Source organism: Xiphophorus couchianus, chromosome 8 (assembly GCF_001444195.1).
Source record: "Xiphophorus couchianus chromosome 8, X_couchianus-1.0, whole genome shotgun sequence".
NCBI lineage: Eukaryota > Metazoa > Chordata > Actinopteri > Cyprinodontiformes > Poeciliidae > Xiphophorus > Xiphophorus couchianus.
In genome coordinates, this window is record NC_040235.1 from 3921414 (window position 1) to 3948432 (window position 27019).

General features: G+C 38.9%; 1 protein-coding gene across 3 annotated transcripts; it reads left to right on the plus strand.

The window, feature by feature from the left end:
• The first annotated feature begins 5639 nt into the window (after positions 1–5639).
• hccsb (holocytochrome c synthase b) lies at positions 5640–26087 on the plus strand. 3 transcript variants are annotated; one of them, XM_028025765.1, is made up of 8 exons: positions 5640–5727; positions 16161–16272; positions 16358–16405; positions 16521–16654; positions 20676–20824; positions 24551–24670; positions 25054–25140; positions 25387–26087. In XM_028025765.1, exons 2-8 carry the CDS (start codon positions 16167–16169, stop codon positions 25583–25585), a joined length of 843 nt encoding a protein of 280 aa, XP_027881566.1. In that variant the 5' UTR covers positions 5640–5727; positions 16161–16166; the 3' UTR covers positions 25586–26087. The 3 variants fall into 3 exon arrangements, with proteins under 3 accessions (XP_027881566.1, XP_027881567.1, XP_027881568.1); XM_028025766.1 differs by having other exon boundaries at positions 16536–16654; XM_028025767.1 differs by lacking the exon at positions 16358–16405 and having other exon boundaries at positions 16536–16654.
• Positions 26088–27019: the final 932 nt, after the last annotated feature.

Here is a 27019-nt window from a genome sequence, read left to right on the forward strand (position 1 = left end):
ATTAATTGAAACTCATGGTGTCACACCCTAATCAGCTAATTAACTCAGAACACTTGCAAAGGTTTCCCGAACTTTTGAATTTTCTCCTTCTGCCTCAGTCGCTACACAATTATGGCAAAGACTTCTGACTTTAAAGAAAACCGTCATCGACACCCTTCACTTGTGATGGCGATGAAGCAATGAACCTTTCAAATTACAAATACAAATTACAAATTAGTAATTTGTATTAGTAATTAGTAATTATTATTACGAATAATAGTGGAAATTTCCGGAGACTGAGTATTTGGCGGGGATTATTTTAATGTCTAATCAATGGTTTATGACTTTGGGAGTGCAATGCCAGCTCAACAGGACCAATCATTTGCTAAACAGCAAGGTGGGGTTTTGGGTTTATTTAGATTAATCCATTTTAGATAATGATTAGTTTTGTTTTTCCTACTGTGTGTAAATGGTTTGGCCAAATCGCTAAGCAAGTTAGCCTCAGGTGTCTTTGGGTCAGGTCAGTTCTGCAAGTTAAGCTGAGTATCCTTTGGTTGTTGAGTTAATACACTGAACAAAAATATAAATGCAACACTTTTGTTTTTGCTCCTATTTCTATTAGCTGAACTCAATGATCAAAAACATTTTCTATATACAAAAATAATTTCTCTCAAATATTGTTCACAAATCTAAGTCTGATGGCACTTCTCCTTTGCGTACATAATTGTGTGTTCTAATAAATTAAAACACAGGATCTACGGTGGGTTTCTTTTATGTTTATAGGCAATGGTTTATTATTACTGCGTGAAACTATTTGGAGAAATCAAAATGTTGCCAGACAAGGAAAAATTTGGTTCATGCAATGACTTGCAAACGCACACGCAATAAAATCCTAAAACAAGAAAATGTGGTGGGTGAAACATTTATTTTGATCTGCAGGCAAACTGAGAGCCAGTCCCTAAATCAGTTACGTGGTACGCCCCGCTTGCCAGGCTTCAAACGTCACAACCTGTTCCATCAACACAAGCCTTGATACGCAGTTCATAAAAATCCTCCGGGAGTACTAGACACATTCTCCAAAGCCTTGGCAGAGAAGACACATCATTACCATAAACCTTCTCCTAAAGCCTTTCAAAGATTTTGATAGTACAACTACCCAGCCTCACAATTGCAGGCCATGTGTAACCACCTCAGCCCAGGACAGACAGCAGACAGTGTGTGTGGTTGGGGGTGGATAAAGCTTTTGCTGATGTCAACATTGTGGACTGAGTGGCCCATGGATGAAGTGGCTCATGGTGGTGGCGGGGTCATGGTATGGGCCGGTGTATGTCATGGACATCAAACACAAGTACCTTTATTGATGGCATTTGAAGGCACAGAGATACCATGAAGAGATCCTGAGTTTCCATTGTTGTGCCATTCATCCACGACTGTCTCCTTGTGTTGCCCCATCTTGTAAGAATCTGCACAAAATTCCTGGAAGCTGAAAACATCCCAGTTCTTGCATGGCCAGCTTTCTCACTGGACATGTGAGCCATGAAAGAGGAGTGGACCTAGATTCCACAATCAACAACCTGATCAACTCTATGTGACGGATGTTGCACTGCATGAGGCAAGTTGTCCTCTGGCCACTCTGAAAGCACATTTCTGAGGCTTTTATTGTAGCCAGCCTACCTGTGCAATAATTATGCTATCTAATTAGTATCTGTATATGCCAGACCTGTGAGTATATACACAGTGAACACTTATTTAAAGAAGTGCTCACTATCAGATTTAGACAGATTTGTAAACTATATTTGAGAAAATTATTTGTTGATGTAGAAAAATATTTTAGATTATTGAGGTCAGCTAAAAAAAATGGGAGCAAAAACAAAAGTGTTGCATTTATACTTTTGTAAGACCCTCCCAAAAAAAGCAAACAGCACATTTTAGTGACTTAATGTGGCCAGCCAGCCTACAGCTCACCAGAGTAATAACCATGCTGTCTAATCAGGATATGCTACACTGTGAGGTGGGATTAATTATTTATGCAAAGGATAAGCGCTAACTATCACAGATATTTGGGAGAAATAATTTTTGAAATGTTTTAGGTCTAGAGGTCATTAAAAATTAGTACAAAAACAATGTTTATGTTTTTGTTTGGTGTAATTCGTAATTAATTCAGATATCTAAAAATGTAATTTTGACTAATTGTAATTACGTTCGAGAGGGTTAGGGTTATGATGATTTTAAATCGTAATTGCAGCTATTTATTACGTCAAATGACAGATCAGGCGACGTCGTTATATATGGACAGAAATTTTGGCTCGTCTAAATGCAATTGAATATATCTTGAATTATTATTCTTACTAGTCAGAATGTAAAAGCAGATATCTTAAATTATCATTGCGGATAGTCATAATGTAGTTTTGCCAAGTCAAAATGAATTTTAGACATCTCTAGAATGTAATAAGGACAGTTAGACAAAACCGAATGTATGTTCAAACGGCTTGCCATATCCTGCCATATCCTGCCACACTTCGTCAGCTTTGGCGTGATGACGCAAAGAACTTAACGTTCAATTGGATAAAAGATTTTTTACATAATAGATCTGTACAAGTAAGAATAGGTCAACAGTTGTCAGAAAAATATTTTGTTGAAAATGGAACTCCTCAAGGAAGTATTGTGAGTCCTTTGTTTTTCTCTATTATGATTAATGATATGTTTGACAATTTGGAGAGTGGTATGGGTTGTTCATTATTTGCTGATGATGGAGCAATTTGGAAGAGAGGTAAGAACTTGAAATTTATAGTTAAGAAATTACAAGAAGCAATATGAATGTGGCAGGAAGAGGTGGAGGCTGCACCTGCTGGCAGGGTGATTGCAAGCGGGCCAATAGCGCCAGAGGGCGCCCAGTATAAAAGTAGAGGTGAGCTCCAGTCTGACGTTGTTTGCTGTTGACACACCACGCTTCCGTGTTGAGCTGTCTGTGCGCTGAGTACAGGTGAGGTTGACTACCTGCGTATTTACAGCTGCTTATACATCGTAGTCATGTAGAGCCTTTTATCAGCAGGAACGGACGGGCGTATTTACCTCCACATTGATTGTGGGTGAGGTGGTTCCTGCAAAAACAGTGCCAACATTTGAGCGTCCCCATTTGGGTGCAAGTGTGGAGAGCTTGCTAATTGGTAGGTGGAATGAGTGACACATCTTGTTTTTATTCTTTTATTTTAAACTGTTTTATTATTTAGGAATCTCGACTGTCACACACCGCTGCTGCTTTGCCTGCACCAAGTCACTGCTTACTTAGCTGTTGCGAGAGAGAGACCGGCTGCCGGGGACACGCCCCCCCCTCACCCCCTCTTCCGAAATCGAAACGAGGAGCGGCTGATCGCATTCATTTCGGATTGGATTGGACTGGGTTGCTCATTTTGCTGTGACGTCGAGCATAGGGATTTTATGGGTTTATTTTGACATTTTTATTTCTTTTATTGCCTGTATTTTTAACAAATTGTCTTTTCTTATTTTTATTTTCTAGACTACCGGTGGTGCGCTCGGGCCCTGGATGCGGCGTCCCTTTTTGGTGTGACTGTAGTGATCAATACCAATAGGGGGAGGAAATTACAAGGAGTGAGTGACTTCACGGGTGTTTGTTTTGATTTCTTTGCTTTGGAGCCTACCATCCAGGCCCTGGCTGTATCCACCGGTAAGCCTATTTGGATTTGTTTTGTGAATTTTTCTTTTGGTTCAGATACAGGTATTTTTTTTTACTCTGTCATAATAAATTATTATTGTCTTGAGGCCTGTCTCGCTTTTTTGCAAAACCGGACCTGTGTCCCTTTAATAATTCCTGGGTGAAAACCCCGGGTGGCGTTGTTGGCAACAAACGACATTGTATTGTCCAAATTACGGAACGCCACATATAGTATAGAAGAGTGGTCATATAATTGGGGTTTTAAAATTTCAATAGATAAAACAAAGACCTTATTTTTCACTAGAAAGAAAGTATCTAGTGATCTAAAATTGTATTTGTATAAACATGATTTAGAAAGAGTAAATGAGTTTAAATTTTTGGGTTTGTGGATGGATGAAAAACTTACTTGGAGTAGACATATTCAAAAAATAGTGGATAAGTGTAAGAGAGTTTTAAATATTATGAGGTGTTTGGTGGGAAAAGAGTGGGGCGTTGAGAGAAAAGCATTGAAAATAATATATACGGGTTTAATAAGATCTGTATTAGATTATGGTAGCCTGGCCTTTGGATCAGCATCAGAAACATTACTTAAAAAATTAGACATTATTCAGTATCAAGCCTTGAGGTTGTGTACAGGAGCCATCAGAACAACTCCGATCTCAGCTTTGTTAGTTGAAATGGGGGAAATACCACTTTACCTCAGAAGATTACAGTTAAGATTATCTTACTGGAGTTATTTAAAGGGTCAGTATGAAAATCATCCATGTCAAGAAATTTTAAAACCTAGCTGGGAAAAGGGGAAAAAGACTTTAAAATCCTTTGGTTGGGAGATAGAGAGTGACGTGAAAGATTTTGATTTATCATCTATAAAAATGAGTGAAACAGTTCCATTGTCACCGGTCCATCCATCTCTGTTTCATGAAATCATTGTGGATTTATCTTTGTTGGAGAAGAGGAAAAAAAGGAAATATTTCAGAATCATACTCAGTGCAAGCATATGTAGAAAATAAATACTTTAATTATGTTCAAGTGTATACAGATGCATCTAAAAGTTTAAATAGCAACAATGGGGTGTCGTTTATCGTTCCAGGATTTAGTATTAAAAAATGTAAGAGGATTTCTGATGGCGTCTCAGTGTTTACAGGGGAAATGATGGGAATAATTCTGGCATTAGGATGGATTGAAGAGGTTCGTCCTCTGAGAAGTTTAATTTGTTCTGATTCAAGTTCATCATTATATTCAATTAAACATAATCAGTCTAATAGTAGGCCAGACCTTTTATTTGAGATTCAGTTAATATTTTATAGAATTCAGGCCATGGGATTAATTGTCATTTTTACATGGGTTCCATCGCATATAGGAATAAAAGGAAATGAGTTGGCAGACAAATATGCAAAACAAGCTTCAAAAAACAGTTCCATTGAGATACCGATTCCTTTTAGTAAAGAGGAAATAAAATCTATTATAAAACAAAAGTTTAAGGGAAGATGGCAGAAGCAGTGGGAAGAAGAAAGAACTGGTAGATGGCTTTATCGTATTCAAAGGACAGTTGGTGCAATGAGGGCAACAGAAAGAAGTAGAAAAGAAGAAAAGATTATATCCAGATTACGGTTTGGTCATACAGGTTTAAACAGTACACTATTTAAAATGGGGAAACATCCATCAGGTAATTGTGATCTTTGTCTTCAAGAAGAGGCAGTAGAACATGTTTTATTGTTATGTCCAAAGTACTCCGAGGAGAGAAGGAAATTAGAATAAAGGCTTCTAAAGAATAAGTTACAGTTAAAAATATCAGATATTTTGGGATATTCTTCTTCCTCTGAATATTTAGGTTATTTCATAAAATTTCTTAAGAAAACTAAACTGATAGAAAGGATTTAGTGTTTTTTTTTTTTTTTAAGTTGCGTTCTGATCCACACTCCATACCAGTAGGTGGCGGTAATGCACACCATTAAGTTGCTTGCCAACCGCCATTAAAAACAAAAAGAAGAAGAAGAAGAACTTAACGTTCGTAGTTGCACAAGTCGACCACTGTCCACGGTGACATTGGAGGAAAGAAGTAATCATTTGCACAGGTTAGTCTTTACTTTAACTGTTTGTTATTAATCTCTCTCAACATTATCTGACCAGAGACAAACCACAGGAAGGGATTTTACTGAAAACTTTCCCACTGAGATTTGTTTATTATTTTGTAAGTTTATCTTCACTCAACCTAACGTTAACATAGCTGCTAGTAGCTTAGCTAGCGTTAAATGGACGTGCTTGTTTGTAGTCATGCTTTTGTAACTCGTTAGACGGCGAAAACAAGAGTCTCGGGTCATGACGTTTTTGCTGTTCGTTCTGATTAAAGGCTTAAAGAAAGAATAACCACAGAGATTTAGAGCTCGGAGTTTAGCGCTATGCTATTTTACCCAGATGGATACAGTAAAGTCGGTCTATTCTCCCTTCCTCTCAATGTCTCAAACGAACCGGTGTTTAAACATAGGATGAACATCTCTGTAACCGCCGCAAGTTGAACTGTAGACTATGATTTCTTTAATGAAGCCACATTGTCCTCCTTCCAATAAGGATGATCTCCATGTGCAGACCAGTTCTTAGGGACCGTCTACAATGTCCAACAACCTGCTACAAAAATGTTCTGCGTCTTCATTTTAAAAGATTCTACAGTGCGTAGCGGCGTTTAGGGCTTGTGCATATAAATGGTGGGCTACAATTTTGAAATTATTTGTGTACTATTAAGTAATATACTTAATTTTACTGTGTATTTGTGGCAGTTATAATGTTATGACAACGCTCCATAGGTGTCATGAAATAATTTAATTTAAACTGTCAAACTCAGTGGGACTTGTATGTGGCTGGTCCACAGACCTTGACGTCTGATTGGCTGCTCCACACAGCAAGTCATGACAAATCAACTACAGATGATGGATTGAGCACAGCCAGAATACACATTCAAGAACATTACAATTGTAGTTGTCATTATGTGGATTTGGAAGAGACTGCAAGGAAACAAACACCATTATACTTGATACTCTTCTTTTTTTAAACGTAGTTTGTTTGAAAGGTAGTTTTTACTTTTTTTTTTCTGGGCAATATTTGGTCCACCTTCCTCACCACTGGGTGGTGGTAATGCATCATTAGTTGCTTGCCAATGTCCAGTAAACAAGAAGAAGAAGAATGAAGGGATTAATGATTCTTTGAAGGGACCCAAATCTTCAAAGGTTGCTGTACTCCAAATCTTCACAATTCACTTTATAGAGCAGGCAAGTGGAAGTACTTGAAGACAAATATTCAAATGTATTGACCGCAATGCAATTTACTAAATCTGAACCAGATTGGTGGATGCTGTTTTTGCGTCTATATTTCACACTTTTATAAAGTAGGTATGAGCTGGCATGCAAAGATGTGAAGTCACTGTGGCAGTGGCAAGCAGGAGGCATAGATACAATGACAAAAGTCATTGCTTGTCAAATATTTGAAACATTTAAATAATACAAAATGCCAATTTTGAGCTGCAGGATACAAATAATTCCAGTGCACATTCACTTTATGGTACCATACTGTCTTCATGCTCTGCATGAGCGTGTCTATTTTGCTCAGAAATTTTGATGCAAATTATATCAGCTGTATTTTACACAAATTGTGTGGGAAAAGATGCCTGCTTCGAACAGATGAATGCTGCCGGTCTACCAGCAATATTTACACAATTAAATCAAAAAGAAAAATATCATGACTAAATATAAATATTGGGCCACGTTACTTGAACAATTTAAGAGCTGTTCACAACAGCCCTTTAAAAAATACAACTTTTTGTCTTTTTTTTTTAAGTTAAAGGCATATTGAACCATCTCTGTTGCAATGAGTGTTTCACTGACGGAGCGAATTTATTCCTAAAAGATATGTTTATAGTTTATGCATTTAAAGCCAGGGTAGCGGACCAATCACACAGCTGGCACCTCTGTGCGTTGAAGCCTGTGCTGCTGCTGCTTGATCTCAGCACAGATCGCTCCATTCACTCAAACTGGACACAGACTGACTTGTATGGATATTTACATGAAGCCCCTGTGGGGAATTACGTTTCTTTAGAAAACTCCACATTAAGGTAGGAGTTTAAACCCCACTGTGTTAGCTCTGGTTGCGCAGCTCTATGTGAACTGCAGGTATAACTTATAGTGGCGCTTTCAGAGGTGCGCGTTGAGCAAGTGGTGAGAAGGATCTATATTTGTGAACAAAGGATCATGTGCGGCATTTACATCTCAACACGCTGCCCAGCGCCTGGCACTGTCTTCCCTGTAAAGTTGATGTCTGTGTTCCCGGTTGGCCGGAGCGTTAGTGGTTAACGTACCAGCGCTAACCACATCATGCAGGTTCAGCCCCATGAGTAGCTTTCGCACTCTCGTTGTAGTCACGCATCACACTGGTTTTATATTATTTTATTATTATTTCTATTATTATTTTTCCGGTTACACGAAGCATCAAATTGTATCAAACGATTTGTCTACTTAGTCAGTCAGAGTTAATACGGTGGCACGGAGATCTGAAAAACTCGTCCCTTAAAGTCGGACAACCAAAACAGTTTCTGTGGCGCTTATTAAAAACTCAACTGACACGAAATGGAAGAGCTACTGAAGCCACACTAGCAGCATTTTGTTGCACATCTCAGGGCAGTGCAGCAAATGTAAATAATCATGCAGGGCCGGTCTAAGACTGTATGGAGCTTTGAGCAGAATTTGACTTACGGGCCCCTCTTGCTGCTGAAAACCTCAGCACCTCTAACAGCTTCTGTGTTCGATTTAATCTGGGAGAGAGAGAGTAGATTAACTGGCCAACATAAAAAGCAATCAGTTATAATTGCAGTTTACTAATTTGTATTTGTGAGGGCTGACAAACAGAGCTTAAACTCAGAGCGTCAGATTGTAGCTATTCTTAATAAAGCAATCTAATTGTGAATATTATTTGAACTTTTACAAAATAAACTTACCAGCGCCTTAAAATCTTACATTTAAATGTTAAACAATTTAAATCTTTTAACTTATGCTGAAACCATTAAATCAAATTTAGCAGCATGGATTATCTCAGTAAACAAATGTTACATTTATGTATCTGTGTTAAAATATTAGCATTTATGGCCCCTGAAGCCCTGGGGGCCTGATGGAGCCGCTGACTTAATTTGGATTAAACAGAAGTGCAAATAATTGATATTTATTTGCACTTCTAATTATATTTTTTGATTTGTTGTTTTTAAGACTGCTTGTGAGTTTGAATAGCTTTTCACTGGTGATGTTTTCATATGACATATAATTACCCAGTAATATTTTTAAATTTTCTGTCAACTTAACATCTTTTAATACAAAAATATGGTGGACCACCAGTGCACCGCCTCAGCGCCCCGACCACTGGGCTTAGCAGGTTTTCTAGGGGAAACCCTGTTATAGATTATTCTTGCTAGAGGTGGGCTAATTGACCGGCCGGTGATCATTATTGGCCAAATTCCGCGAAAAAGTGTCTGATCGTTGATCACTGATCACTCTTGTGTTGCCGATCATCAAAATCGATCACCTGTATCTCACTTTGCAGCCTGCGTGTGCTGCTCATCACCTCTTTCCTTCACACTACGCGCGGCAATAAATGCTAAGCAATGTGGTGAGGAACTTCAGCACTCAGACTGAATGGGGAAGTTTGTGTGTTGCGACAAATAATTACCTCGGGGGTGAAGCATGTCAAAATGCATCAACACAACCAACCTAATATGACAAAACAAACACTTGACAGAGTTTGGCTATATCGAGGCTCACTGCAGAAAAAAAAGACATCCGGAGCGGCCAGATAGCAGCACACAACTACCAACACTCACCCGGAAGAGACGATGGTCAGAAAGCTAAACAAATAACCTGCAAAATAATTCAAGTCAGCGAGCTAGTGGTGTAAGATCCTGGGTTCTGCTCTCGCTGTTGGACCGCTGCTACGCTCTACTGGTAGTAATAGACGTAGCACTGGTCAACCTCCACCCGGCAGTGTACTCTGACACCTAACATCTGCTTAAAGCTGCAGCATGTAACTTAAACAAAAAAAGATTTCACATGCTTTTTAAAACTTTCGCTATGTCCTAACATGAGATAGACAATCTCTGAAAAAAACATCAATCTCCTCTGCCTCCTCCATGTGTTCTGCAGAATTATTCAGCTCAGTCAGAACCAGCCAATCAGAGCCAGCATTACTCAGCTAGCCATGCTCTCAGGAAGTTTGGATTTAGTAAGTTAGGATTGTTTATTTTACCATATACGATATTCTGATCACAATACAATATGTATCACGATATTTGACAGACAATACAATTCGGTACGATTTGACACACTTTTACAATTTTCTGAAAGATTTTAGAGGGACAAAGTGATTTTTGTGACATTTTGTGTTCCATAGACTTGGATTTAATTAACTGAAAATAGATTAAAAGCACCAACTACCCAATACTTGACTCTGATTGGACAGAGTCTAACAGTCTACAGCTGGACAAAATGAATCAAAGATGCATTGAGAAAATTAGTTTCTGTCATTTAATTCATGTGGATTTGACATAAAACTCAAAAGTTTCAACAGTGATCCAGCAGCTGAGTTTGGAGATTATCAGCCTCTATAGACTCTCATTATGCAAATGACTGCACTTCTGTTTTTCTTTTGGACATACTGTGGCTGTGTTTTGGAGTAAAAAAAGTATTTTGGATTACAGGGAAAAGGTTTTTCTACCTTGGCTGTAAGCTGTTTACTACTAGCTGCTGGAGGAGTGGCTCTGCCTCACCCCATAGTGATCGACTCCTTGCAGCTGCGCAGCCTTGCCATTTTCCTGCTTGGATCTCTGAGTAGCTGCCTCTCAAACTGCCAGGATCCCAATGTACTCTCAGTCTCTGATCATAATCGGTCGATCTCAGTGAAAAAGTCTATGACTGGTGTTGCCGATCACAAAAACCGATCACCAGTATCTTATACTTCACAATCTACAGAGGTACCGCATACAGCGTACTTACCCCTTTCCTCCACACTGCACAAGCACCTGGCAGTAAATCCTCAGCAACGTTTGCGTTTTAAGACGCAAATTACCTCAGGGGTGAAGCACGTCAAAATGCATCAACACAATGAATCTAATATGACATTTAAAAAACAATATATGGCTATATCAAGGCTCACTGCAGAAAAAAGAAATCCACAGCAGTCAGACAACAAGTAAAGCAGAGCATAATTTTCAACATCCATCCGCATGATTGCGGAGCATGATTGTCAGAAAGCTAAGCAAATAACCCAGAAAATAATTTGTCTTCAAGCTAGTGGTGTAATACGCTGCGTTCTGTCTGGCTGAAAACTGTAATATTTTGCACCGTTTGAGATCCATCAATTGAACGACTCCTTAAGGCTGCAGCATGTAATTAAAAAAAAAACGTTTTTTACATACATTTTAAAACTTTAACTGTCCTAAGATGAGACATATAATCTGTGAACAAAAATCTACCTCTTCTGCCTCCTCTCTGTGTTCTGCAGAATTACTCAGGTTGGTCAAAACCAACCCATCAGAACCAACACAAAACAATCAGGCAGTTTTGATTTAGTAACTGTAACCTGCATTTGACTTGGAATGAATGTTTCACTGTTTACTTGACATTATTTAGGCAGTGTTGTGAGATTTATTTGACTTTGTTCGGCTGTGAGAGACTAAATATTGTATTACTGATGGCAGGTTTTCCGTTGTGTTTGACCAGATACTTGCTGCTTTGTGCCTCCAAGTTTTTTGTCTTAAGCTAGGTGATTTTATTACTAGATTATTTTTCCATTTTGCCAGATCACATAGTAACGTTTATACCTAAAGTGAAAAATTTGCAGCCAATCCAGGTGATCAGTATTGGTGATTGGTATTTCCAGCAAAAAACTTGATCAGAAAATCCCCCAAATAAGCCATATCTCAAATAAGCATTTATTTAAATAAAGTTCATTACTAAAAAATCAATGCCTCTAAAATTGATCAGGAAGTTTAAATAAATACAAAGTGAACAATTTTATTGCCCAAGTTCAAAATAGAAAATGTTCTTACACAAATTAGATTAAAAGCACATTAATTTGTACTACCAATGTACAATTATGGATATTAACTGTTATATTCATGGTGAGGCTTATGAGAATAAGACCAGTACTCTAAGCCAGCCTACAACTTGGCAGAAATTATTAGTAGAAGAAGCTTATTTCATTAACGCTTCTGTCAAACATAGACATAATATTTCTATGCAATCAAAGTGTGAATGTATTTGGTGATCGCATCATACTTATCTGGAAGACGCACATCAGAAAAGTAGATGGAGCTCATCATGGTAAACTGCAGCTCCAAGGGGCAAATGAGCCGAAAACAGCCCCGTCTTCAACTAGGGTAGAGGGTTGGTCTTCAAGTGCCGTCATTCATTTGATTGTTTCAGCCCTTTTGTTTCGTGAGCACATATTCATGTTTCATTAAAAGCTTTGCAATGGATTTGAGTCCCGATGGTTTCTTAAAAGCTGCCTTGTTGCTACCATCTTTAGCATCGCAGGCGTTCTCAAATGCTGAGTTTGAATACTTTGTCAAAGCAATGGTTGCATTTTAGATGACATGCTATTTTTCAACTTGGAGAACTTTGAACAGTTTTTAAACAGAGTATTGTCTTCCACTGAAACCTTAAAGAAGTTGACTGACAAGCTGAGCTGCATTCATATAGTATTGGACGTTCCCAGTTGGGCTCATTCTGACCTTTTTTGTTTATATTTCCATTGTTTGCATATCCTGCTGCAACGAGCACTGTCGCACCTGGATGGTGGAGGAGACACTGTGAGAATCACATTCTTAGATTTCTCCAGTGCCTTCAACACCATCCAGCCTCTGCTGCTGGGTGAGAAGCTGCAGAGGATGGGTGTCAACGACTCAGTGATCTCCTGGGTGACTGACTACTTGACAGGCAGGCCACAGTTTGTCCGTCTGGGCAGTGTCCTGTCTGATGTGGTGGTCAGTGACGTAGGAGCTCCACAGGGAACTGTGCTTTCTCCCTTTCTCTTCACCTTGTACACCACTGATTTCCAGTACAACTCTGAGTCATGTCACCTACAGACGTTTTCTGATGACTCAGCGGTTGTCGGGTGTATAGGGGATGGAGGGGAGGGGGAGTACAGGACACTGGTGGACAGTTTTGTGGAGTGGTCTGACCAGAATCACCTGAAGCTCAACATTAGTAAGACCAGAGAGATGGTGATTGACTTCAGAAGGAAGAAGATACCTTCACGGCCACTAAAGGTCAAAGGGGAAGTGGTGGAGGAGGTGGAGGATTACAAATACCTGGGAGTTGTAATCGGCAACAGACTGGACTGGGCATCTAACACTGACGCTGTGTGCAGGAAGGGGATGAGCAGACTCTATTTTTTAAGGAAGCTGAGATCCTTCAATGTGTGCAGCAAGATGCTGGAGACCTTCTATCACAGTGTTGTTGCCGGTGCCATCTTCTTTGCTGCTGTGTGTTGGGGAAGCAGCATCAGAGCCAGTGACGCTAGTAGACTAAATCATCAGGAAAGCTGGCTCTGTACTGGGACTAAGGCTGGAGTCCCTGGAAACTGTGGTGGAGAGGAGGACACTGAAGAAGGTTCTGTCTATTATGGACAATAAACAGCAGCCTCTCCACCACATAGTGGACAGACAGCGGAGCACCTTCTCACATAGACTGCTCCAGCTCCGCTGTCGTAGGGACAGATGCAGGAAATCCTTCCTGCCACATGCCATCTCACTGTACAATAAAAGCTAAATCATTGTTCTGCACAAATCAGTCCAATTTTGCACAACTGCACTGTGACACACTTGCTGTACATATATTTACATATACATACTGTATCTGCATTTTTGGAATCTTTGCAAGGACTGCTCTAAGCTGCTTTTTATATTGACAGCATGTTATATTTTATTTTTATTTTGTCTACAATTGCTACTGGGTGGTGGTTGTTGTGTGTCTTGTCTCTATGCTGCTGTAACTGCAAAATAATTTCCCTCCTGGGATGAATAAAGTAATTCTATTCTATTCTATTCTAAGACCCTGGGTTACTTGATATGTTCTTTTTTTACTTGTAGTGTTATTAAAATTATGACAGTTGTTTCCTGACTTGAGGAAATGTTAAAATTATTTATTTCCAGTCCCACAGTTGTTTTCTACAATTATTCTGATGCCACTTGATCTCTGTGCAGTAGGTGGAGTACTTAAAACCCACACCACTGAATACATTATCGGTGCTATTTGATATATCAGATAGAATGACACGATGCCTTGATATTGGGCCAATAATTATTGGCCTATAATTACTTAATACTTGCTCAGTCTGGTCTTTAAACCAGCTTTAAAGCTTTAGTACCTTGATAATTTGCACCTCACACAGTTTACAAGCTTACTATTGATCACTAAAGCCACCTTGGCTTGAACAATCAGAGGTAATGGGTTGGAAGAAGTGTGACTGCCTGTGCATAGTTAAATTTAGGCTAGTATCCTCTAATTAGCTTTAATTCCTCTTATGTACAGACATTAAATGTTTTAGATGTGAAGTCTTTAATCCTTTTTGTCTACAGTTTGTGAAGGCTGAGCTGCAGATCTATCTTTAGTCTATACAAACACACAGCGACCCTAATCTGTGTTTGCAACTAAGCTAATGCTGCACGCTGGTCTGTCGGGCTACAGCAAGGGTGATGAATCACAGTTGACTGGCTCCTCATCAGTCGTAAGCCTATGTGTAGTAAAGTTGTAAAGTACACAATTACATTGTTTTTAAGCAGTCTGAAACAAACCAATTAACTTTAGTGAGTAAAATTTAAGCCTGAAATTAGAAGATGCTTTGAGAACCTTTTGTAACAGTCACTTGTGAAAATAGGTTGTGTTCATGGGGTAAAAACTGTTTTCTGTACCAGTGTTTCTACTGGGTCTAAAAGGTAACGTGAAAATCACAATTTTAGGCCTTAAAACTTTGAAATTACTTATTTTGTTAGTCTTAAAGTTGTTATTATTATTATAATTATAATCTGTAGTGCGATTCTCAGAAGATTAGTACATATTTTTTAATTTGACACAGAACACTGTTTGACAGACTTGAATGCTGTCATTTCAAGCTCCATGACATTGTCATGATTAAAGGTTTTGAAAAGTGGAAATTTAGCAAATTACTAATCACATCACATTTCACAACAGTTATTAAAGTATTAAAATGTGTTTGAGTTGACATTAATGGAGAATGTATGCTGTTTATCTTGTGAAGAGAATAACAGAAATTGAACAGACAGTTGTACTGAACTCTGACAATGTGAAGGAATGTACAGTGGCAAGTCCATTTGGTTTGTATTTGAAGGAGTTTTACACAACAACCAAGCTAATATGTGAGGTCACATTGTCTTATAGCTATTATAACTTTCAACCTACATCGCAAAAGTTTTCATACCCCTTGAATTTTTTTATTTTGTCACATTACAACCGCAAACATTAATAATAATAATAGATCAGAGATGCAGCCAACAGACCCGTGGTGACTCTGGACCAGATGCAGAGATCCACAGCTCAGGTGGGGTTATTTGTCCGCAGAACAATATTAGTCATCATTACACAAAGGGAAGAGTAGGAAGAAGAAAGCCGTCGTTAAAGAAAACCATAAGAAGTCCTGTTTGCAGTTTACCAGAAGCCACATTGGACACAGCAAACATGTGGGAGAAGCAGGTTAGTCTGGTCAATTTTAGTCTTGTCAGACCAGACTCAAATGTAACATTTTGGACAAAATGCAAAATGTGAAGTAACACTATATATTTCCAGGATTTCCACTGCAGAACCTTTTTCTCTCTGTGGAAACATGCGAGACCTGGTCAAAGACTTGTGGGAACTAGAATAGGCTGAACCATGATGTCGCTTGATAAATGTATGCAGTACCAGTCAGCATACATTTCTGGTACTGGTAATGTATGCGGTACCAGTCTTCCCATTGATATTCTGCAGAAGCTGCAGAATATCTCAGTAAAATGATACAAAGATGGTAGATTCAGGAGCTCAGACATTTGTTTGCTTTGACAAAATGTGAATTAAAGATGTTCAGGTAATTAAAATACGCAGCATCAATTTTATTTGATTATCTTATTTTGAAGTGTTCTTCAGTAGTTCAGAATACCTATGCTGTTCATTTATTCGTGCATGTTGTCTTCATTGTTTTTTGCACCCTTTAAAATTGCAACAAGCAGCACTCAGATGATTGTGAATGTACATTCTCATATACCATATGTGCTCTGTGTAAACATGTTTCAATGTATTCAAATAAATGTTCACTTTTGGTTTTAGAAATTGGTTATTTATAAATAAATTTAGCTAAGCATGAGCAGCTCTTTCATTTTATCTGAGCTACCTTTACATGAGAACGTAGCTCAGATAAGATAAGATTGGAGACCCTTGCTTTATGGTGGTTTTCAATGGATGCTTTGTGTTTTTCATCATGATAGGTCAAGATGGGATCGGGTGTGTCCTCTGATGGTGCGCTGACTGTTCGAGCAGAGGCCATAGAGGCAATTCCCCCTCAAGGCTGTCCTATGCACCAAGTCCAGTCTACCAAAGGTTCCACATATTTTAATATACGTAGCTTGCCACATGTAATCAATGACATTTTGTTTACAATGTTAATTGAATTTTATTTTCTTAGCATCACCACCTTCAGGATGTCCTATGCGTCAAGCTCAGCCTATCAAAGGTAACTAGTTTAATTGTAAGGTCAGAACACATTGCTTTAGTTCTTTGGTAACTACATTTAGCTCAAAGGTGTTTGCAATGGTCCTTATCTTTCAAACCTTTCTTATCTTTGACAGCATCTTCTCTTTCAGAGATCCCGATAAAAGGTGCAGAGGCAGGTCCAGCCCATCAGGACCGAGCCTATGAGTTTGTGGAGTGTCCCATGAGAGCTGCAGAACCCAAGAATAGTGACATTGACCCAGCGAATATGGTACCTAAGACAGATAAGATAAGATTTATTTGTCATTGTCATCAATAGATTACGAGATTGAGATTTGCTCGACTCGAGTTAAAATGCAGGTTATGTGTATATACATAATATACAATATACATATACTGTCCATACATACATAAAAAAGATAAAGAAATAAATAGTACAAAATGAGAAATAAATAGACATCAGAAGATGGTTGCAGCACCTGGAGGTGTCGCAACAGAATTTACATTTTTAACAAGTGGTGTCAAGAGCAGAAGTTCTTATGCCTTTGAATTTAGTGCCATGATTGCCATCGGGTAAAAACTGTTTTTTAGGCGATTTGTCCTGGTTTTTATTGCTCTGTATCTCTTGCCTGATGGCAGCAGCTGGAAGAGACCATGGCCAGGGTGTGAAGAGTCATTTAACATGTCCAAAACTTTCTTGTGGAGCCTGGAAGTGTAAATCTGTTCCATAGTGGGGAGGGGGCAGCCTATGGTTCTCTCTGCTGCCCTAACAACCCTCTGGAGCGCCTTCTTGTCCACAGATGTGCTGCTGCCGTACCAGACACACAGACCGTCCGTGAGCACACTCTCTATGGAGCAGTGGTAGAAGGCCTGCAGCAGGTCTGAGGGGAGACAGTTCTTCTTGAGTATTCTCAGAAAGTACAGTCTCTGCTGTGCCTTCTTCAACAGCTCCTTGGTGTTGGTCCTCCAACTCCATGCCCAGAAACCTGAACACTGGGACCCTCTCCTCACAGGTCCCACTGATGGTGAGAGGCTGGATGTCCGTTTTGTTCTTCCTGAAGTCGATTACCAGCTCCTTTGTTTTGGAGGTGATGAGGAGCAGGTTATTATCTTTGCACCACTCTAACAGCCGCTTCACCTCATCCCTGTACTCCAGCTCCCCCTTCCCACCTGAGATGAGACCAACAACAGTCGTGTCATCTGCAAATTTTATGATCTTGTTGCTGAGGTGGTTGGAGACACAGTCATGAGTGTAGAGGGTGTAGAGAAGTGGGCTGAGCACACAACCCTGTGGCGATCCAGTGTTCAGGCTCAGAGCAGTGGAGGTGTGGGGGCCCAGTCTGACCCTCTGGGAGCGACCTGTTAGGAAGTCCAGGATCCAACTGCAGGTGGCTGATGGGAGCCCAAGGTTTGCTAGCTTGGACACCAGACGTTGGGGAAGTATAGTATTAAATACTGAGCTGAAGTCCACGAAGAGCATTCTGACGTAGCTCCCCTGCTTCTCTAAGTGGGTCAGGGCAGCATGAAGTGCTGTGGATACAGCGTCCTCTGTGGACCTCTTTGCTTTGTAGGCAAATTGGAGAGGGTCCAGCTCAGCAGGCAGGCCAGTGAGGATGTGACCAGTCTCTCGAAGCACTTCATGATGATCGGTGTGAGTGCCACTGGACAGTAGTCGTTCAGGGTGTTGATGTTGGTTCTTTTTGGCAGGGGGACAATGGTAGAGGACATTAGGCAGGAAGGGACAGTGGCTTGAGACAGGGACTGGTTAGAAATCTTTGTGAAGATTCCAGCCAGTTGGTCTGCACAGTTTTTAAGCACCCGTCCCGACACACCGTCAGGTCACCTTCCTCATCACCTGCCTCACCTCACAATCCTCTACTGTGAGAGCAGAGCTGCTGTGGACAGGCAGCTGTGATGGAGCTGTGGTAAGTGTTGCCTCAAAGCGGGCAAAGAAGATATTCATCTCCTCTGCCAGGGAAGTGGTTCTACATGAACAGTGTACAGGCAGCAGGATGTTTGAAAAGTATTTTGTGAAAAAATCTAAGTGAAAGTTTTGGCCTTTTGATTTAAATTTGCTCCTTTGCTAAACTGGGAATCAAGTGAACAAAAATACATAAAGTGAACAAAAATCAGTTTAAGATTCAAACTAGGATTCCTGTTGGCACATTTCACTATGTGGTAAGCCCACTCTGACATGACCACTGTGGTGAACATCCTCTTCAGTTAAGCAAAGCACAATAGGTAGAAATTATTTGGAATGAATGAGTTGCTCTTAATCTTGCATGTCCTCATATATACATACAAAGTTGTTCATGTCAATGACCAAAGGTTTATGATGATCACTGACATCATTTGAAACAGACAAAAGCTATGATGAATAGAAATTGTATGAAAATTAAGTAATAAAAGTAATCTTCGTCAATGATGGTACCTCCATCAAATTCCTCGTCTTCGGTGTCGGAATTTAACAGTTGGGCGACAGCGGCATCAAGCAAACCCGGATCCCTCTCGTCATCATCCGATTCAGTCTCATTGCTGTTGCTTGGCTGTTCATTGATGATTCCGGCCCTTGTGAAAGCTCGGACCATAGTTGAGAAGTGGTCCGCGACCCCAAAACAAGTCTGTCTAGACAGCATAGAAAGCTGACTCCACCAGGTTTCTGACCAGCAGCGACTATGCTTCGACAATCAAGGGGAGTGGCTTTGTCGCTTACCAAAGTCGTAATAAAACATACGGTACACTGTTCATACATATGGCGCACCGGAATATGAGGCGCATTGCCGATTTTTTTTTTTCAAATATAGGGATTTTATGTGTCCAAAAAATACGGTACCTTACAGCACCTCTATAAACATATGACATAGGAATATACAGTACTTTGGAATATTGTTGGGCTGCACAGTAGCCTTGCAGCAAGAAGGTCCTGGGTTCGATTCCCGTCCTGGGGTCTTTCTGCATGGAGTTTCCATGTTCTCCTTGTGCATGGTGGGTTCTTTCTCGTTTCTCCAGCTTCCTCCCACAGTCCAAAAACATGACTATCAGGTTAATTGGTCTCTCTAAATTCTCTCTAGGTGTGTGTGTGTGTGTGTGTGTATGTGTGCATGGTTGTTTGTCCTGTCTGTGTCTGTGTTGTCCTGCGACAGACTGGTGACCTGTCCAGGGTGTACCCCGCCTCTCACCCGGAACGTTCACTGGAGAAGCACCAGAATCCCTGCTGACCCCACTAGGGACAAGGGTGTTAGAAAATGGATGGATGGAATATTGTTGAAAAGGCCATTTATTTTAGCAAACCAACTCATTCAGTCAAACACATTTTATAGATTAATAACATGACTGATGTTTTCAAACATTTATTTCTGTTTGCTTTTCCGCTTGCAGCAAATAAAAAGCAACAGCTGAGATTAGGATATTACATCAGGTCAATAAAATATTTTTAATACATAAGCATAAGGAAAACTGTTCAATACCCACTTAAAGATTATTTTTAAAAGATCATTTTAATCTGACCAAAAAGCCTCGCCAGCCTATTTTAATTTTGCTGAATATGATAATAAATGTAACTGAAGACCTACAATGAAGTCTGTAGGTCCAGTAGTCCAGACCCCAGAGAAAGTTGGCCATTTTGAAACAAACATTGGATCTTCTTTTACTTGCTCACTCATAAATTTGAAGCCGTATAGGAGCATGATTATGTTGAATCCAACTGTGAACTGTCCAATTTTTGTTCAATCCTACATATGTGGTGAGTTTCAGAATCTCACCATTTACAAATAGTGCCTCTAAATCCCTTTTGAACATGAGTGATTTCAATATTGCACCAAAATTACATATATTTGTCAACCATCAAACTGTAACTAACTTCCACCAGGAAAGTTATTTTAGCCAAATTGTTGCGACTTCACACCAGAGCTGAATTTAACATGACTAAGCTTAATTTTCAAGACTTGTCTTCTAGTTAATGTGTGGCAGGCCCACTAACGATCTGTGGTCTCAACACAGAGCAGACCAGATCTCCAGCAGGGTGCTTGATGCTGCTTGCAGCTTTGATTATTGTACATTTCTAAACTGTCTGATTATGTTACTATTCAGATCCAGATTATGTTCGTCATTCAACATAACTTCAGAGATACTCTGCCAATAACAAAAAATGTCAATGCCCACTTTGGTAGTTTTTTTTTAAATTCCATTGGTTGGTTATTCTGCAAGTATTCTGTTTTAATGTGTTTCAGTTGGCCACTGAGTTTTGACTGTAAAGATGTTATGAAGTGGCTTAACTTTTCATTTCTGTACAGATGCCTCCTCCAAACCAAACGCCAGCTCCAGATCAGCCCTTTAAACTGTCCGTCTCCAGAGAGGAGTCAAACATTCCACGTCACGGTGCAGAAAAGAACTGGGTCTACCCATCAGAGCAGATGTTCTGGAACGCCATGCTGCGGAAGGGGTTAGTCCCAGCTGTACATTCAGAACGCTTTTCATTCAGGGCTCTACGCCTGTTTTCTAGATTGTTTTAAATCTTAGTTGGCTTTGGCAAAGTAGTTTTTTTCAGAGACTCATCTATGAATGGAGTTAATTAGCTGGCTATGATCAGTAATATGAGTATATTATTTGTACTAGGAGTTTTACTCAGCTTTTTTGCAGAGCGGATGGTTGAACCAGATGTGATTGTGTGTAAGTAGCTGCAGAGCCAGAAGTAAACGTGACCCAGGGAGCAGTAGTGTAGTGACATTTTCTCTCAAGATCAAACATTGATTTCATATACTGCAGGAGGCATACAAAGATAATTATTCCTTAGTAGACATCATCAGTTTCTTTTCATTCAGGACACCTTTTAGTTATGAACTACACAAATCAATAGGAGAGTGCTAAGCAGAAAACTGTTGCTGAAAATAAACTATTGCGCAAATAAAGGTATCAAAAATTTGTGGGAGACACAGCAAATGTTGAAGATGGTGCTCTGGTCAGATGGTTTTCTGAAAAACACTACAGGCCTGATCTACTAAAGGTTTGTGTATAGAAACAACTCAATATACAAAAAGGATTGCATAACAAAATTAAAATCACAGGCGCAAAAACATGTCTGCCTTCATGAATATGGAAAACATAGCTGATCATCAGAAAGTAACAAATCATGGGAGGAGGACATGCAAATGTAATGACTTACCTCCTCCAACACAATGTACTAAACCTGAACCAGACTGCTGGACCTGTTGTTGCATTTATGTTTAACACGCTTGAAAAGTAGGTGTAAACTGTACGCAGTAGGAGGTATATTTACAATAAATGACATACCTGTATGTCATGGCTTGTATAAAATGTTTTAGAAATATCTTCCTGCATTGCTGATTTTGAGCTGCAGGACTACAGAATAATTACAACGCACCATCACTGTATCCAGAACACTCACAGTTTGATGCTCTGCAGGAGCCCAGAAAAAGTATATTAATACATTAATACAATTATCACAAAACAAAAAACACCATGACTAAGCCTAGTGTGCCAATAATAATAATACAATTCATTTAAATTAGTATTACAACATTGTAATGCCCAACATGACTTTCTCTTTTTTTCTTTTTTTAATAGAAATTAATTTTACATCAAAGTACAAAATACATGGTGTGGTATATTACATTAATAAAAGTTACTTGTGTCCAAAATTATTCAGCAGGTTTGCATAACCAGAAAGCATGAAAATATGTATCAGGAATATTTTGTGAACAATTTCTGCACAATTCAGATGGAGCCAAACCCATTTTATGCATTCTGTGACTTGTGTAGTAGATTCAGTGAAGTACTTTATATTGAATGAGCTGAAGATTAGAGTTTTTTGTCATATATGAGATATTATTGCAAATTTTAATTCAGAAGTCATCATTTGGGTTTATATTCAGATCCGTTTGCCATTTTAAAGTAGTATGGATATCGTTGAATCAATCCTTTTAATATTCTGTATCTCGCCTGAATTTTCTTTCTAGATGTAATATTAAGTAGTCCAGTAATTTGTGAATTAGGTTCTATAATGAGTTGTGCCAGGGCATATTTACTTTGTAAAAGAGATTTTATGTGAAGGTATTCTAAGAATTGATTATCATCAAGTTTATATCGTTTAATTAATTATGGAAATGAAGGAGTTTATTATAGCCATGTATGTGTTCAAAATGTGTAATGCCTTTAGAGACCCATGAGCTAAAAAAATAGGAGTTTTTATTCATTGTGAGATTGTTCCAAAGTGGTGTGTATATTGGTAATATTATTGAATTTCCACCAATCTGATAGTTGGACCACAAAATGATTGTTCTGTTTCATTTAAGCCATTTACTGCTGATTTTGATTCCACTTAATTATGTACTGCAGCTGATTGGCTACATAATAATGCTAAAAATTTGATGCATCTAACCTTCCAAATTTTGTTTAGATTTTTGTGAAGTTTATTCTTGGTGGCTTATTTTTCCAATAAAATTTGGTGATTATAATATCTAAAGATGTAAACCATTCTTTACTGGGTTGTCTGGGTAACATAGAAAATAATTAATTTGAGGAAGTATTTTCATTTTAATAGTTGCTATTCTGCCAGCAGGTGAAGTGGTCAATTTAACCATTGTTTCAAATTGTGTTGTATTGATTGTTGAAGAGGTATGAAATTAAAATTAAACAGTTCTGACAACCTAAGAGGTTAAGAGGTTAGGTTCTCAGGATATGTAATATGACTTCAGCTCAGAGGGATGAGTATGTTTTGGATTGTCTCCCATTTTAAATGATTTAAAGGGAGAACTGCAGATTTACTCCAATTTATTGAGGAATTAGATGTTTTTGAAAATTCTTCTGATTGTTTGTCATTGAAGAATATGGATCCTGTAGTAGTAACAGGATATTGTCATCCTGTGATCAAATGTTATGTTCTGTTGAATTAATTGGAATACATTTTATAAGAGAGTTTTGATGAGTTGCTGCTGCAAGGGGTTCAATAAAAATGGACAACGAGGATGGAGAGAGTGGACATGTCTGTAAGATGAGGTCCTGTGAAGTTGCTCTTGATGATATGCAGAATAACTTAATCCAGTTAATCAAAGAATCTCCAAATCTAAACCCTTTTAATATCGATCAGAAAAATGACCAGTTCACTTTATCGAATGCTTTTTTTAGCATGTAAAGTTACAATTTCTGAATCTTGTTTATCTTTTAATACATTAAGTTCAACAATCTCTGTATATTGTATGAGAAGTGTCTGTTTTAATGAAACCAGGATAATGTCTTTCTGTTCATTTTTCTGGCCTCTCTCCTCTCTGACATTCTCTGTGTAGAGAGCCAGTGGCTCACGCTAACTCCTCCTTTAAATAGGCCAGTCTGTACCTCTGCTGCTCCTTTAATCAATTGCGCAGTCAATCTTTGTAGTCATGTGCATATTTTTGTGCACTTTTTTTTCTTTGCACAATTTACCAGTCCTTATTTGGATGCTTGTAAATCAGGGCCTTAGCTGGTTACAAAACACTTTCAGTGTGAAACATGGAGGTTTCAGAATTTGTGATGTTAGTTTCTTTTTTGTTCCTCTCTCAACCAGAATTTAGAGTTCCCTTTTTAACACAAGCCTCTACTTTGTTGTTGTTGCTGTTTTGTCCAAGCTTGTCCATTCATTTCCTTTTACTTTGGATGTCTGCCTAACAAGAACATCATTAAAAGTGAAATGTAATGTTCCACAAATGAAGTTGCTGGATGCTTCATTAAAGCAAGAATAGAAAGCCAGTGTCCAGCTGTCTGCAGAGTGTTTTGGAAAAGGGAGGAGATTCCACATGGTGGCAGCTGTAACCATGCATCAGCTTTGAGATGATCTCATTTAATGATGAATACAGGTGTATGACTTCTCAGATTTAACACAACAGATTTTGTTGTGAATGAAACATTAACTTGTGCCTTGAAAATCTCTTGGATTTTTTTTTATTATTATTTACAATTGCAGAACTTCCACATTTTCTGGGATTTGGGTTTTCAATCCTGGGCAAAAACTATACATGCATTTTTTTGCTTTCTAGAATAAGCACTTATTTTTTCACTTTTCAACTTACTTTTATTAAAATGCATTTCATTTTCAGCTGCTGTCTTTTGTTTTAATGTTTGTGTTGTATTTGGTAACCTAATGACTTGGGACTTTTAATTTGATATTACTTTGTAGATGGCGCTGGCGGGATGATGACCTTGCTCCCCACGACATGACCGACATTATTAAAATCCACAATCAGAACAATGAGCAGGCCTGGCAGGAGATCCTTAAGTGGGAAGCCCTGCATGCACGGTAAGTGACGGTCATTCAGTACCGAAGAGTTCTGAAGTAGAAGGCTGGTTCTGTTTTTGGGATGTTTGTGGAACCTCTGAAGATGATGATGCAAGGGAGGATTTTAAATTAAATCAAGAAAATTATGGACAACCCTACTCATCCTCTTCATGAGGTCATCTCATAAAAACAGTGTCTTTAGTCAGAGGCTTCCTCAAATTTGCTGTAATACAGACTGCTACAGGAAATCCTTCCTGCCAACAGCCATTACCATCTACAATAACGCTAAGAATTTTGAATTAATGAGTTTCATTTAATTTCCCTTTGGGATCAATAAAGTATTATTGAGTTTAAATTGTATCTTAAGATTCAAACGATGAGCGGTTTGTTTCTGGTTCTCACAGTGAGTGTCCTTGTGGGCCCACACTGAAGAGGTTTGGTGGGAAGGCCAAAGAGTTCTCTCCCAGAGCCCGGGTACGCCACTGGATGGGGTAAGCTCTACGTTGCTCTGATTCAACTTCATTTTTGTTTGTTTGTTTAGGTTTGCCTACATTCAGTACATTATCAGTGGGTGTATGTAGCTTATTTTATGACCACTTATTTATGTCTGTTGTATAAAAACCTCATTGTGATAAATGATGCCATAATGACTAATAATCCCCCTTAATTCATTTTACAGATCCTAAGTGTTTCAGTCTGCTGCATTTACATGATTTTAACTGAATGTGTTCTCATAGCTATGAACTGCCGTTTGACCGCCATGACTGGATCATTGACCGCTGTGGGAAGGAGGTGCGCTATGTCATCGACTACTATGATGGAGAACTGAACCGTGAAAACTATCAATTCTCCATCCTAGATGTGCGTCCAGCTTTTGACTCTTTAGACGCTGTGTGGGATCGCATGAAGGTGGCCTGGTGGCGTTGGACCTCCTAAGATTCATGTGAATGTCATAGTCACATCTAAACAAAGACTGTTGAGGGATGTTTCTAGAGAATTGTGAGCCCTGAAAAGAACATGATGTAGTGAGAAAAAGTAAGATTACTAAGTATTTTCAGATGTAATGTACAACACTGTTTGCTCATTGACTTTCATTTTCTGGAATTGATGTAATTAACACAGTGTGTCTGTTCATCCAATCTTAGTTGAGTGTTTGTCCCGCAGGTCAGGATTAAAGCACAGGACTGGGGGAATGATTTTGAGTGGAAATCATCATATCTAAAACCTGATGTCTTACAGAACATCCTGAAATTATATGGAACAGTTTCAAATCCCTGTAGTTCTTCACCATTCAGTTTTATTTATCTTATTTGATTGGTTTTGATGTGAGGAACTGTTTAGTTTTCTTACTCGTTGACACTGTGCTCTGTTTCTGTACTGATTGTCTGTTGTACTGGTTCAGTCAAATCAATAAAGCTGGTTCTGATCTGCTCCTGAATGTCGTCTGTCTCAGAACAACATCCATGGACAAAGGGAGTTTTTAAAGAGACAGAGACCTAATTTCAAGATGTTAAATTACAAAATTACATTTCTTTTAACTCGTATTTGATATAAAACCTTCAGTTTTTTAATAACTGAAGGTTTGTGCTATAAAACAACACTGTGCCTGGAAAATACATAATACTGGCCCTTTAAACCAAAAACACCTTTCTGCTGTCGATTTAATTCTCTGCCCTTAATCTGTGAGAGGGGCTCTGTTTGCTTCCTCTGCAGGGTATTGATCAGCTTTAGTGTTCTCACACAGACACTGATCCTGAATAGGATCAGCTGCTGGATTTTCCTTAAGAAAGCAGGGCAGCGGTGAAGGGCATCTGGACCAAGAGTCTGATAATCAAACTTGATGGTTCTCTCTCCAGCCTGTTGGTTTATTAGCCAGGCTGTCTGTCTGCTGTCTTGACTTGTTCAGCTTGTTTTAGGTAAGAAATTCTGCGTAAATGTGGTGAAGACATGTAGATGTAGACACCATGTTTTTAACAACAGGAAAGAGCCAGCTACTTTCAGGGGCCTTTTTATTCATTTACAAATGTATTGGCCCTGATTGAATTTTGACACAAGCAGATTAGCTCGGTGGAACTAGTTTTTCAAGTGCTGAAAAGAAAACTCCATCTTCCAGGATGTTTAATCTGTAATGACTTTAACAATATCAGATTCTGCACTTGATCAAAGCCATTGTGTCAATCAAGATTTACATGTTAAACATTAAATATTATTCCTGATTTGTTAAAATAGTCAGAGGGAACATTTGGGGAAATCCACAAAATTGTCCGGTGAGAAGAAAATTGACTGATAGGTGAGGATATAAGCACGAACTGAAAGTGCTCAGCCTATGGTCAATCATGCAACAAGTGCAAAAAAGAAAAATCGTTTTGT

What these genes read in the sequence shown, in the direction of transcription:
- hccsb (XM_028025765.1), top strand. Translation starts at nt 16,167, where the DNA reads ATGGGATCGGGTGTGTCCTCTGATGGTGCGCTGACTGTTCGAGCAGAG. An exon ending in CCAAGTCCAGTCTACCAAAG is followed by an intron (nt 16,273 to 16,357) that starts GTTCCACATATT and finishes TTATTTTCTTAG; the next exon opens with CATCACCACCTTCAGGATGT. An exon ending in CGGGTACGCCACTGGATGGG is followed by an intron (nt 25,141 to 25,386) that starts GTAAGCTCTACG and finishes GTGTTCTCATAG; the next exon opens with CTATGAACTGCCGTTTGACC.